We start from the raw sequence: 15,197 nt of genomic DNA on the forward strand, positions 1-15,197 counted from the left end.
CCCACAATGCAAACTTAAAAACAAATATGGCTGCGCCCATGGAAATTTCTGACGCACATGATAAACTGAACTCTTTCCAGTGTTTGTATACAAAGTGAATTGAAAGTCTAAATTAAGGGTCGTAAGAAAGAAACATATGTCTAATATAAATGTAAGGATAAGTAGCTCTGACAAGTCTGTAAAGGCAATTCTCTTGATAAGAAGATCGTTGTTGTTACATGTAGAAGGGAGATAAATCTGTTGATTAAACTTCTCATTCTCTCAACCAACGGGTGACAGTAATAACACCAGGAAACTCTTTTACGAAAAATCCATGCCTTATTACATGTAATCTGTTGATGACATCATTTGGTTCAACGTTTTCGCTTTGAGTTTGAACATTTAGCCTGGCTACCAGTCTCACAGTCTTACCCTCAATTAGCCGAGACCCTCAATATTAACCATGTGCCCTGAACTTCTGCTATACTGTATACAGACAGTTTGAATCCTTTCCAGGGTTAAACTTGTTTTTATTGTTTGTTTCCTTGCCCTTAAGCCTCTCAAGTAGAATAAGACATTATGTCATAAAATTGACCTCGCAGACAAATTAGCATTATTTGTGTCATGTTATTTAAGTTGTTCAGCATTTAAAGCATAGTGCGTCATCAAAATCCTCATCGTTATCATCAGCTTAATCATTCAGATGTTATTCAAGGACATGCTTAAAATTCAGTTTTTTTCCAGATTGAAGACAGTGAAGATGTCGACAGCATTTTTCTCCCCAGATGTTGTAAATCGAAAGACAGAGATAGATGTTCAGACAGATGTAAAGAATGATGATGTCACTAGAGTATATGAAATTCAGAGATGCAGTGAATGGATCAAATCTGGCAAGTTCTCAAGGGTAATTTACATACACTTGTTTTTTATGGTATTATATATCTTCATAATATGTTCTCATAGAAAATGAGGCAATGGGGTAATCTAGTGGTTAAGGTGATCACAATGTATAATGCCCATTACTGGTGTCCCCCGCAGTGATACAGTTGGAGTATGCCTAAAAGTGTCATAAAGCCATACTCACTTGCTCTCTCACTCCTAGAAAAACATACCTTTGATGCACTGAAAATATTATCTGACATTATATATGTCTGTACTTATCCATTCAGTTAAATATTCTTATTTTAATTAAGGATCTGCCTCAGGTATATGTCAAAGCAATGTTGTATCAGCATGCATGGTATTTATCTAAGCATTATAGTCATATGTGATATTTATGAAATTGAGAAAGAGTTCCTTCCATTCCCCCACTTATTTTTCCGCAACTCAACAGAGGTAACAGGGGTACAACATTCTTTTTAAAAGCCACAAGCCACAGGGAGAGTGACTTCAAGAAAGTAACTTGTCCAGACTAATTTTCCACTAGCCCTGATTTTATGACACAGTGTTTGATGGTAATGTTTACTGGACTATTTGTTGAAGAGTGAAAAATTTCCAAGAATGATAGCTCTACTTTATTATTATTCCAAAATTTATTATTTACTATGAGGAGATATGAAATGAAATCCAACTTTATTTGCAGTTTGAAAGCATAAGTGGAAATTACCTAGTAGTCCACAGACAAGTAAGATACCATTATTTGATTGCCCGTAATGAAAACTGATGGTGAACTACTCCATCCCGGGCGATGGGATTTTTCAACCCCTGGGTAATAGTTCGACCCTATATATCATAATTAATTTTAGGGCTTTTTGTATTTTTCATGAATTCTCTTGTAATTGTTGAATTATGTTTTGTTTGTGATATTAGTATACATTCATTTATAAGTATTATTTGGGATGGGGGAACAGGAGGAACTCTCACTGAAATTGCATAGTGTGAACAACTCAAGTTAAGCCACTACACTATTATCATAATTATGATATAAATGTTCATACTAGAGCATGTTCTATTCATGGTTTGCCATGTTCGTTGCATTGAAAAGTAGCCTTCCAGCATCTTCATGAAGTAAAAATTGAGATATTTTCATGGGGCATAACTCTAATTTTGATGTATAAATGATGTTAATGAGATCTAACCCAGAAAGATCTAGTTTATAGTGTCTTTATGTCATCCAGGCAAGTTTCTGTATTTGCAGGTAGCAATTCAGCTCCCAGATAATCTTCTCTGTGACTCAGCAAGGATTGTACAAGAACTAGAGAATTCTACGGCTGCCAAACTGTTCATCCTGGGTGACACATCGTATGGAAGGTAGGCATTTGTTTGTCTTTCATGATTAAACCGCATTCTTTAACATTGTGTTATTTTCTCAAAATATTCGTCTCAGAACTATGATTGTGTTACCTAATCACTCCTGATGCAGTCAAATACATACAGGTAAACTTTTCCTGGTTCTATTTTAATGCTGCAAACAGAACGTAATTAAATTTAATGATCAATAGTTCACACATATTGTACATGTCATCACGGTCCTTAAGATCTGAAGGCTTCATAAGGGCAAAATCCTTGCCCGGAAATTGATATCGTTGGCACACAGATCTTTTCTTTTCACAAAGATGGAATGCCCAGCTAGTCCATCTGCAGAAATCCCAGTCACTAGAACAGTTCAAGTCTTCACTCAAAACATATCTGCTTGTAGCTTTGTCTAGATGAGTGAATGCGTTATCCACTAGGCTATCCCACAATAACTGTTAGATTAATGTTCAGCAAGTAAGTTGTTGAAATTTTCATGTTCATATACACAAAATAATTTTAGTGAAAAATGTTATCTTAGCAAGTGATATCTGTTATAGTTTTACTGGGCATGTTCTTAGAGTCAGTACACTAGGAAACAGATGCAGTAATTACAGATACTGTAATTATAACCAGTGTTTTGGAATCACATCATTGTGGCATTGAGTTAGCACAAAGGTTAGAGTGTTTGCTGTTCATTTTGAGGACCCAGTTTGTTTCCCTGTGTTAGCACTGTGGTCAAAGTGTTTGCTGTTCATGTTGAAGACCCACTTTGTTTCCCTTTCGCTCGTTTGATACCAAATCACTCACTCACTCACTCACTCACTCACTCACTCACTCACTCACTCACTCACTCACTCACTCACTCACTCACTCACTCACTCTTGGATTAATGTAAAGTTGTTCCTTACAGATAATTTGGTTAAGGATTAATTTTTTATATATTGTTTTCCTCCATAGTTGTTGCGTGGATGAGATTGCCGCACAACACAATGCAGCTGACTGCATAATCCATTTTGGACGCTCATGTTTGAGTCTGACCAAGCGTTTACCAGTTTTGTTCATCTTCGGACAGAGGCCAGTTGACCAATCGGATTGTGTTGTCAAGTTCCAGGAGCTGTTTCCTTATGAGGAGAGCAAAGTAGTCATAATGTATGACACATACTATGCTTATATTGTGGGTATGTATATTTTACTGGATGTTGTAAATGTGATAATAATAATAATATATAATAATATTTTGCATTAACATAGTGCATCATTCACTTGTCAGTGCTAGGATCGAAATTGACACTTGAACAGATGTGTTTTGAGGGCAGTCTTAAAAGATGTTAGTGAGGTGTTGGTTTTGAGTTCAAGCAGTAGCGCATTCCATTTCGTTGATGCATTGAAAGCGAATGACTTTTTGCCCAAATTGGTTTTGACGTTTGGAACTTTCACAAGCATTTGGTTTTGAGATCTGCAATGGCATGTCTGCCACCCACCCTCTCACAACAGTCCCATTTATAGTATAAAGACATCCATCAAAACACCTAAACATTACTGAGCCTTTTTCCCTTATTGTGTTTTATGGTCACATGAACACAATATACAGATAACATGGAAAATATTATTGACAATTATGGTATGTTTGACCTATTTTACCACTGTTTGAAAAACATTTCTAAAAGAAATGCGTACTTTCAGGAGTTAAAAAATACATCAAATGTAATGATGAGGTTTTGATTGGTTAAGAGTATTTAAATGAATCTGTGCCACATAAAACCCATAACCTTGCAGTGGAAGATAAATGTAACACAATCTGTTTTTCAGACACACATTTCACAATAATATAAAATGAATACATTGTTACTTGCAGATGATATCTTCAATGAACTACGGAAGTCACACAAGTCTTTAGTGCTATCAAGGCTCCTGACCCCTAATTCTGAATCTGACAAGTCAAGGTCATCAGTCTTCACCAGGTGCAACCGAACTGTTCATCTTGACGATTCTGAAGTCATAGACAACTATAGTATCTTCTACCTTGGTGGGGAAAGCCTTGCTTTGACTAATCTCATGATGAACTTTAACAAGTGTGCCTTCTATACATATGATCCACTTTCCTGTATCGGGAGACGAGAGACCCTGAATGTAAACAAGGCTTTGATGAAGCGATACTACATGATTGAGCAAATCAAGGATGCTAGTATTGTTGGGATTGTGGCAGGGACATTAGGAGTTGCCAATTACTTGGAGGTTATCAGTAGGTTGAAAAAACTGATCAAGGTTGCTGGTAAGAAAAGCTATACGTTTGTAGTTGGAAAGCTGAATGTTGCTAAACTTGCAAATTTCATGGAGATTGATGTTTTTGTGCTGGTGTCATGTCCAGAAAACACCTTGATTGATTCAACTGAGTTTTATAAACCAGTTGTGACACCATTTGAGGTGGAAATAGCTCTAAACAGTGAAAGGGAATGGACTGGGGACTACATCACAGACTTTCAAGAAATTCTGCCAGGTGAGTGAGTGATTGATGCCATGGTAACCAATGTGACAGTGTCTGGGAAAGGGAGGTAACTCTTAAATCGATGAATCACAAATCCATGTGCTTGCCTTTGAAATTTATGATGACATGTTCAAATGGAAAAACAAAATGTATAACTTTACATTGTTAGGCTTGTGTACGATCCTTTCTGCAGACAGAGACAAAATTGATGCTATTAGATCCTCCTGTGTGGTTGATTCTAGTTATATTTGTTTAATTGTATTATTTTTTTGATTTCTTGTTATTTTGTACTGTTTGTTTGTTTGATTATGCAGTTCAAATGGCTGATTGTTCCTGATTCTAAATGATATAGTTTCCATGTTTAAAACTGTAGTAAGTGCCTGTATACATGGTGTATTGCACATACGAGAAATTAACTTAACCAAGTTAATTGCTTGGTCCTAATTACAGTGGAATCTGTCAAAAGCGGCGTCTGTCCAGTTTGGCAAGTTGTCAACACCAGCATAACATCTCAGTCCCATCCAAAGCTTGTCCATTTACCATCAGCCCTACAATACAGCACTTTGTCTAAACTGGATTATGTCTAAAGTCCCAATGAGTTTCACAGCAAGTGGTGACAACTGTACAGGGTTACTAAATCAATCATAGGATTGTCTGGTACTAAGTTGAATATTTTTAAATCTGATCTGTCATATTGCCAGAAAATCCCCAAATTTCTTCCAGTCTTATAAACATTTCCAAAATGAACCATCCCCATGTTTACAGGTGCTGCATCGTATGTGGAAATTCCAGAAGACGAGGATGCTCAAAGTGTAGCAGACGTGTCCCTTATCAGCAATCGGATACGCATGATGGGGACACATGACGAGACTGAAGCAATGACAACCAGTACAGCTCTGGTATCCCGGGATCAGAACATGGCCGTTGCCACAGTTAAGGCCCAGTCAGCTGGTATGTAACACCGGACTTTTGTTGTGAGTGGGTTCTTTTAGCAATAATCCAGTATAGCATAGCAGCTGACACCTGACATTGGCTTCACACATTGCACTGATGTACTATGGTCCCTTGCTGTGATACTGCTGAAATGTTACTAACTTACTCACTCTTGTAAAAAATACATATGTACAAAAGTATCACAGAAGTCCTATGTTTATTCATAGTATCAATTTTCTGTATCAAACCACAGATTTCTGGGATTTTTGTTTCATTTTGAACCTTTATTTAGATCTATTTAACTCTGCAATAAAAGACCATCAAGATCCTCAGCTAAATTTTCCGTGCTTTTGTGCTTTGCCGTTCTTATGTCTGCAATGCGTTACATGTAACCATAGCAAAGGAATTTATCCGAACCTCAATTTTACTTACTGTGTGGATGAAATGAGCAATCAAGAGGATACTTAATGACAAATCTAAATGTAGAAAGAATGAAAAACTTAGTTTTTTTAAGATAAGCAAACATGGCAAAATATTGAAAACTATATATTGGTAACTAAATATTGGTCATATGATGAGAACAGGTGTGGTCCTTTTCAAGATTCTGGCATAGTAATCAAGAAATCACATGAGTATCAATAACCAAGTGTACTGTCAGTATCTGGTGTCACTTGTGCCAAGTGTAATAACTAGGACTGTTATGGGTACATGTATAGCATGTGATTAGGGCTGTGTGTTGGCAAATAGACTGTATTGCAATGTATTGTGATTCAGGTAGCTGTATTGTGATATAGAGGTAGACTGTATTGCAATGTATTGTGATTCAGGTAGCTGTATTGTGATATAGAGGTAGACTGTATTGCAATATATTGTGATTCAGGTAGCTGTATTGTGATATAGAGGTAGACTGTATTGCAATATATTGTGATTCAGGTAGCTGTATTGTGATATAGAGGTAGACTGTATTGCAATATATTGTGATTCAGGTACCTGTATTGTGATATAGAGGTAGACTGTATTGCAATGTATTGTGATTCAGGTACCTGTATTGTGATATAGAGGTAGACTGTATTGCAATATATTGTGATTCAGGTACCTGTATTGTGATATAGAGGTAGACTGTATTGCAATGTATTGTGATTCAGGTACCTGTATTGTGATATAGAGGTAGACTGTATTGCAATATATTGTGATTCAGGTACCTGTATTGTGATATAGAGGTAGACTGTATTGCAATGTATTGTGATTCAGGTACCTGTATTGTGATATAGAGGTAGACTGTATTGCAATGTATTGTGATTCAGGTACCTGTATTGTGATATAGAGGTAGACTGTATTGCAATGTATTGTGATTCAGGTACCTGTATTGTGATATAGAGGTAGACTGTATTGCAATATATTGTGATTCAGGTACCTGTATTGTGATATAGAGGTAGACTGTATTGCAATATATTGTGATTCAGGTACCTGTATTGTGATATAGAGGTAGACTGTATTGCAGTATATTGTGATTCAGGTACCTGTATTGTGATATAGAGGTAGACTGTATTGCAATATATTGTGATTCAGGTACCTGTATTGTGATATAGAGGTAGACTGTATTGCAGTATATTGTGATTCAGGTACCTGTATTGTGATATAGAGGTAGACTGTATTGCAATATATTGTGATTCAGGTACCTGTATTGTGATATAGAGGTAGACTGTATTGCAGTATATTGTGATTCAGGTACCTGTATTGTGATATAGAGGTAGACTGTATTGCAGTATATTGTGATTCAGGTACCTGTATTGTGATATAGAGGTAGACTGTATTGCAGTATATTGTGATTCAGGTACCTGTATTGTGATATAGAGGTAGACTGTATTGCAGTATATTGTGATTCAGGTACCTGTATTGTGATATAGAGGTAGACTGTATTGCAGTATATTGTGATTCAGGTACCTGTATTGTGATATAGAGGTAGACTGTATTGCAGTATATTGTGATTCAGGTACCTGTATTGTGATATAGAGGTAGACTGTATTGCAATATATTGTGATTCAGGTACCTGTATTGTGATATAGAGGTAGACTGTATTGCAGTATATTGTGATTCAGGTACCTGTATTGTGATATAGAGGTAGACTGTATTGCAGTATATTGTGATTCAGGTACCTGTATTGTGATATAGAGGTAGACTGTATTGCAGTATATTGTGATTCAGGTACCTGTATTGTGATATAGAGGTAGACTGTATTGCAGTATATTGTGATTCAGGTACCTGTATTGTGATATAGAGGTAGACTGTATTGCAGTATATTGTGATTCAGGTACCTGTATTGTGATATAGAGGTAGACTGTATTGCAATATATTGTGATTCGGGTACCTGTATTGTGATATAGAGGTAGACTGTATTGCAATGTATTGTGATTCAGGTAGCTGTATTGTGATATAGAGGTAGACTGTATTGCAATATATTGTGATTCAGGTACCTGTATTGTGATATAGAGGTAGACTGTATTGCAGTATATTGTGATTCAGGTACCTGTATTGTGATATAGAGGTAGACTGTATTGCAATGTATTGTGATTCAGGTACCTGTATTGTGATATAGAGGTAGACTGTATTGCAGTATATTGTGATTCAGGTACCTGTATTGTGATATAGAGGTAGACTGTATTGCAGTATATTGTGATTCAGGTACCTGTATTGTGATATAGAGGTAGACTGTATTGCAGTATATTGTGATTCAGGTACCTGTATTGTGATATAGAGGTAGACTGTATTGCAATGTATTGTGATTCAGGTACCTGTATTGTGATATAGAGGTAGACTGTATTGCAGTATATTGTGATTCAGGTACCTGTATTGTGATATAGAGGTAGACTGTATTGCAGTATATTGTGATTCAGGTACCTGTATTGTGATATAGAGGTAGACTGTATTGCAGTATATTGTGATTCAGGTACCTGTATTGTGATATAGAGGTAGACTGTATTGCAGTATATTGTGATTCAGGTACCTGTATTGTGATATAGAGGTAGACTGTATTGCAATGTATTGTGATTCAGGTACCTGTATTGTGATATAGAGGTAGACTGTATTGCAGTATATTGTGATTCAGGTACCTGTATTGTGATATAGAGGTAGACTGTATTGCAGTATATTGTGATTCGGGTACCTGTATTGTGATATAGAGGTAGACTGTATTGCAGTATATTGTGATTCAGGTACCTGTATTGTGATATAGAGGTAGACTGTATTGCAGTATATTGTGATTCAGGTACCTGTATTGTGATATAGAGGTAGACTGTATTGCAGTATATTGTGATTCGGGTACCTGTATTGTGATATAGAGGTAGACTGTATTGCAGTATATTGTGATTCAGGTACCTGTATTGTGATATAGAGGTAGACTGTATTGCAGTATATTGTGATTCAGGTACCTGTATTGTGATATAGAGGTAGACTGTATTGCAATGTATTGTGATTCAGGTACCTGTATTGTGATATAGAGGTAGACTGTATTGCAATATATTGTGATTCAGGTACCTGTATTGTGATATAGAGGTAGACTGTATTGCAGTATATTGTGATTCAGGTACCTGTATTGTGATATAGAGGTAGACTGTATTGCAGTATATTGTGATTCAGGTACCTGTATTGTGATATAGAGGTAGACTGTATTGCAGTATATTGTGATTCAGGTACCTGTATTGTGATATAGAGGTAGACTGTATTGCAGTATATTGTGATTCAGGTACCTGTATTGTGATATAGAGGTAGACTGTATTGCAGTATATTGTGATTCAGGTACCTGTATTGTGATATAGAGGTAGACTGTATTGCAGTATATTGTGATTCAGGTACCTGTATTGTGATATAGAGGTAGACTGTATTGCAGTATATTGTGATTCAGGTACCTGTATTGTGATATAGAGGTTTATCTTCCATAATGAAACTAAAACAACTTTAAGCTATAACATGTAACATATGTCATATTTGGGATTACACTTTCTTAGTAAAGTACAAATCCTAGTATTTTTTTGAGTTGAGTCTCATCCATTGAGTTGAGTCCCATTCAACTCAAAAAGTACCAGAATTTGTACTTTACTAAGAAAGTGTAATATATGACAAAATGTTATGGATGTCAACTTGTTCTTTATTGTTTTTGTGTTTCTGGATGAAAGTCATCCACCTGGCGAAGGAGCAAAGAATAGCCCAGAAACATTGTGAAAACAATAAAGAACAAGTTGACATCCATAACATTTTGTCGTATATTAGAACACTGACTCCTAAATGCCTCTCAAGGACCTAAGTAAGTGTAATCCACTTTCTAAATGGCATTATGTATTCAACTTTAGCTAATCCACAAGACACCTAAAAACAGATTAATCCTTCCCTTGATCTCATCTGTATACTCTATGCACTAATCTCTCTTTGGACCAGTCCATTATGCCAGACAGGTAAAGACCATGTGTTGTTTTAACTAACTGAAGGGGAAATGGGGTGTAGGGGTAGTGGCATGTAGGGGTGTAGGGGTACAACAAGGGGACCTGAAGTGTCTGGCAGTGGCACTAAATGTGCAAGCCAGTCCTATTTTCTACATTTTAAGTCCCTTGACATTCATGTTATGGTTCTGATAACAGCATTCTGGCAAACTTGAGGTGATCTAAATGCACGTTTCCTCAGTACTGATCAGTCATCACCAGTCTTCACATCATGTGTATCACACTGTGTCTTTGTTGTAGGAGAGTTCCTGGGAGCAAGAACATGGCAGGGACTTGAACGTAACCTTGGTGATACACCTGTTACCAAGGCAACAGAAGGAAGGAGTGGCATTGCTGCTAGCTATGATGATGAACCCGCATAAACAAGACGTACTGTATTTTATTTAATAAACACTATATCACTCTGGTGGCAGAGGCACATCAATGATTCTTGTCAGCATTAAATACATGGTGACCTCTTTGTCAGGGTGGTTGAGTTGGTGACTTTGTTTTGTCATCATGTCATCCCACAATGGTGGTGTGGATTAGGAGAGCATCGTCAGTATCTCCTGGGTATACATTCCAATTTATCTTACCTCCCACATGAATATCGCTTTCTGATTGGCTAAGCGTTATTCTATTATTTTCAGTGTACCCTGCTTACAGGCGATGTATTATTTTCAATGTACACCGCTGGGAATTCCAAACTCTTCTGATGCTTCATGGTAGTACTTCTTTGCCTCGAATAACATTGAATCTCACATTCAACAGAAGTGCTTCAAACAGCCCCCTCGCGACCAGTGAACAACTTATAGTCTCCACTATACCCAGGATGCATCTACAGGTTGACCCGATAATTTTATTACCTCCCTTTGCTGTTTTTGCATTCTCACAGTAACCAATCACCAAAATCGCAGTTGCAACCAAGCTTGCCACCATCAGCAAAGATAGCAGTCTCAGTTTGCAGACTCAGATTTGGGGGAAATCATCCAGACAACTGACAGATCCAAAATTTAAAAAAAAATACATATATGCAAGAGCTCCTTCTACCCGTTCCAGAGTAGTACGTCTGCATGATTTGTGTTGCCAAGTTTAATTGGTTAGATAATTAAATACAGAAAGTGAGTTGTGATTGGTTGGCTCCCACTTCCCAATGTAGACACCTGATTAGATAAAAAGCCAGCCAAGGGAGGTAATAGATGCATCCTGAACGTATACAATGGAGACACTCTAGGAGAGAAAACGTCTTGGTACCATAAACTATGAGGCTCTGAAGTTTCTTTACTCTCAGCTTTCTTTTAAGATCAAATGTTTCTCAGTCTGAGAATTACATAATATTTGCTTCTTCCCAGCCCTTACTCAAATGATATGGCTCTGATGTGAGGAAGCCGAGATTTTACACAGGTTCTCAATCTCTTATGTCACGGTTTAAACATACCTGCTTGTTTTGTCAAAATAATATATGCATGTAGTTAAGCTAAGACTCCAAACGTGGAATTGGGATTGTTTGTTGTTGTCTAACTGAATGTTATGTTTTAGGATGTATTATTCAGTGACTGAGTGATGCAGAACTGATGATAAATTGTTTATCACAATGTGTAGCAAGAAAATGATTGATCAACACAACTGCAGACAGTTTGTGTATTTGAATACAATGATTGTCCCTAATTATTTAATCAACAGCCATACCTGAAACTTTATAATCATCATTTGTTTTTATTCAGTTTCCATTTTTCATGTGAAACCATAATTCTGAGTACTATACAATCGCACTCTTTGATACTCAAGTTGATAATCAATGTCCAAACATACACATAAGGTCAAGCCTCATCCTGTTTGCACTGAATCATCTCACAGGCACTACTGACTGGTGAAGAAAAGGGTTAAAACTGATCTTCAGTAACTCATCCTTGTCATTAGAGGGGTGACTAACAGGATCAGATGGTGAGGCTCGCTGACTTGGTTAACACGTCATCGTAATTCCAATTGGATAGATCAATGCTCATACTGTTGATCATTGGATTGTTTGATCCAGACTTGATAATTTACAGACCATTGTCATATTGGTGAGAGCAGCGTAAACCTAAACTCTTTCACTCATAGGCTCTGCTTTGCTCATATTGTTAAGGAGTATATTTTTAATAAATGGCATGTATTTCAGGGGTTAAAGATAATTAATACTGTCCAACAAACAAAACATTGTGAATTTTGACAGCTACTAGACTAAATGTGACTTGTTAAAAACAATTGCTTAAAAGTTTTAAATGCATCTATTTTCTATTCAATCACAGTAAGTACTCATTTCAATTCAGCTTCAGTGTTTGGGCTTTTTTGTGTTTTCAGATATGTAGCTGTTTTAAGGTACTTTTTAAAATTTGGGGGGCGGTGGGGTAGCCTAGTGGTTAAAGCGTTCGCTCGTCACGCCAAAGACCCAGGTTCGATTCCCCACATGGGTACAACGTGTGAGGCCCATTTTCTGGTGTCCCCCGCCATGATATCGCTGGAATATTGCTAAAAGCGGCGTAAAACCAAACTCACTCACTCAATTTTAAAATTTGGTAGATCAGAATCTATGTGTCCAAACATGCGCTCAAAATGATTTGGTATGTCTTTATTATTTTTTTTTGTGAAAGACACAGCTTTCTGCATTGACGCGAACACTGAGCTTTCATCCTTGAAATCAGTTTCAGAATGTCACAACAATACAGACACATTCAGAGGAAGGAAATACCTCTTGTTTCAAAGCATTATTCATTTCCTAGTTCCTTTTCATACCGGTATGTTTCACAAGTGTTTGCCTCATGAATGTACTCTGATCTCCTTTGGTCATACTGGCAAATTTTATCCAACATTTCATAAACCGTGGAGTGAGAAATAGGACAATTGCAGTAAAAATTGATTATTCATGAATTAACTGTGCATTTAACAATAATTGTATTAATAAGGCCACTTATACCGTGGAGTACTCCACTCCACAAAGGGGCATGCTGAAAGGCACAAACAGGGCCTAGATTTTCGAATCTCTCACAGCGCTAAGATAATCTTAAGTGCCGTACATTAACATTGACTTACGACTATCTTAGTGCTAAGAGAGCTTCGAAAGTCTAGGCGCAGCACATGATCACCATGGATAACCCAAGCTGCCTGTTAGACGCTAGAAGGTTATTGTGTATGCTTTGTCTGCTCGATGCAGTTTTTTAACAAACTCACTTGCCTAAGGTGAGACCACATGTATCACAGTTAGGTTTTGTTGTGGGGCAGGACTGAAGTACTAGAAACTCTCGGGAGTCAAGCTCCCAAACATGGGTCACCCATTGAAGGGCTCTCCATGCACAACATTTCTTAACTTTAGCTGATTTGTGAACTGGAACGATTTTTCGAACCAAACTTAAGTCTCAGTTTTGACTTCTGTTTGAGTTATTATTCGAATTTGAGTAAACACGGGAAAGTTCATTTCCCAGAATGAACTAAAATCAGCATTAAACATAGACACAGTAGACAATTTGAGTTTACAGATTAATTAAGCATTATGGGGTTTTTTTTATTGTAAAATACTACTGAGTTAAAATTCAGATGTTTCTTTTTTGTCAAACTCAGTTTGAAATTTGAGTAAAAACTTTGTTTCGAGAAATCGGGGCCTGAGCTCAATCCACATTACCTCACACCACCACCATGTCCTGACAGACGTTTAACAGAACTATTTAAAAATAGACAACACTGACACCGCTTCTAAGGATAAATTACTTCAATACACATTGTTCAAAAAACCAACTCATTCTCCATTACATTGAAGGTGCTGCTTGATGAAAACTGTATTACAGGTTCTTGAAGATCTGAACGCTATTTATGGAATTAGTTGTTTGGATAGTATCACCCTTATTTATAAAGTATTTTGTGCCCATTTTGATCAATAGCTATATCTGAATCTGAAGATTTGTCTGATACTGTGCTGATACTGGTAATTGAAAGTATGTTACAACTTCTGTTGTACAAGAACAGGTGAGATAGAGATGAGAAAGTGAGTGAATTTAGTTTTATGCCGATTTTAGAAGTATTCCACAATATCACTGTGGGAGGCACCAGAAATTCACACATTATACCCATGTGGGAATCAAACCCAGCATGAGGAGCAAAAACTTATCCACTAATTTACCCACTGTCCTAGATGGAGACTGGGATGGGATGCCAGTTCTCTACCCAAAATGGAGACTGAATCAAAGCTTTGAATCTGAAGGTGCACTGGTCCCAACTGAATGGATATAACACACTGGTTATTGAGGATTGGATTTTTTTTATGGTACAGAAGGAAAATCCTAGAAAATCCTGAAATTCTTTCTACCAGGCACATGAAACATGATGAATATTAGCCATTGTGTGTCTAATACCAATTCAGTGGCTAACATTTGTATTAGTGTGAGTGAGGGAGTTGGATTAGGGCATTCCTTTTATAGTCTGCAGTGAAAACTTACAGATGAATTTCACTTTAAACAAAACGGTAAAGCAAATAGAGTGCGACTCCTCATAATTTTACGGTGCAAGTTGAACTTTTAAATCTTTGAATTTCATTCACCTTTGGATTGAAGATGTTTAACAAACCATCATAGTTTCAAATCGCTATTGTTGGTTTGTATTACAAGGGGTAGGCATAGTAAATGAAACTCCGAGAACAAGTAGAGTTGGTCCAATTTAACACCCATCACGTACCGCACGAGCACGAGTTTGTAGTTCCGCTAAATGCGATTTAAAAACATATTTTCATGCAAAACCATGTATGGCATGGAATGTTTAATAATGAAGATATTGGTGAATGTGAACATTTAATGTGTCATTTTGCGTGGCTAATACGATTCAGTGTCAACACCGAGTGTAACCTCCACTTGACTGTTTGTGATAATATAGTTGCTGTACTGTCCCGTGACGCGGTTTTCTACCCTTCGCATATATTTGTTATTGACGTGTACTTTTCTTTTGTCACTATATTGCTGAAATAGTGACGTTGTGACGAAAACTTTCAGCCCACTCATCTAAAAGGCAGATGTTATGGAACAACTTCTTTATCGTAAGAGGCAACTATGCTTGTCGTAAAAGGCGAC

At 36.9% G+C, this 15,197-nt stretch overlaps 1 protein-coding gene across 3 annotated transcripts; it reads left to right on the top strand.

Moving 5' to 3' along the window:
- The first annotated feature begins 5 nt into the window (after positions 1 to 5).
- On the top strand, positions 6 to 10,549 carry LOC137292150 (2-(3-amino-3-carboxypropyl)histidine synthase subunit 2-like). 3 transcript variants are annotated; one of them, XM_067823693.1, is made up of 7 exons: positions 6 to 151; positions 724 to 883; positions 2,117 to 2,229; positions 3,172 to 3,392; positions 4,070 to 4,711; positions 5,465 to 5,650; positions 10,366 to 10,549. In XM_067823693.1, exons 2-7 carry the CDS (start codon positions 740 to 742, stop codon positions 10,485 to 10,487), a joined length of 1,428 nt encoding a protein of 475 aa, XP_067679794.1. In that variant the 5' UTR covers positions 6 to 151; positions 724 to 739; the 3' UTR covers positions 10,488 to 10,549. The 3 variants fall into 3 exon arrangements, with proteins under 3 accessions (XP_067679794.1, XP_067679795.1, XP_067679793.1); XM_067823694.1 differs by having other exon boundaries at positions 6 to 81; XM_067823692.1 differs by having other exon boundaries at positions 12 to 94.
- The last annotated feature ends 4,648 nt before the right edge of the window (positions 10,550 to 15,197 follow it).

The sequence above is a fragment of the Haliotis asinina genome, chromosome 7 (assembly GCF_037392515.1).
Source record: "Haliotis asinina isolate JCU_RB_2024 chromosome 7, JCU_Hal_asi_v2, whole genome shotgun sequence".
Taxonomy (NCBI): Eukaryota; Metazoa; Mollusca; class Gastropoda; order Lepetellida; family Haliotidae; genus Haliotis; species Haliotis asinina.

Excerpts from the sequence above, each read along its gene's own strand:
- LOC137292150 (XM_067823692.1), top strand. The coding sequence starts at position 27 with ATGGCTGCGCCCATGGAAATTTCTGACGCACATGATAAACTGAACTCT. Across the intron at positions 95-723 it reads TTCCAGTGTTTGTATACAAA|ATTGAAGACAGTGAAGATGT; the intron begins GTGAATTGAAAG and ends GTTTTTTTCCAG. Across the intron at positions 3,393-4,069 it reads ATACTATGCTTATATTGTGG|ATGATATCTTCAATGAACTA; the intron begins GTATGTATATTT and ends TGTTACTTGCAG.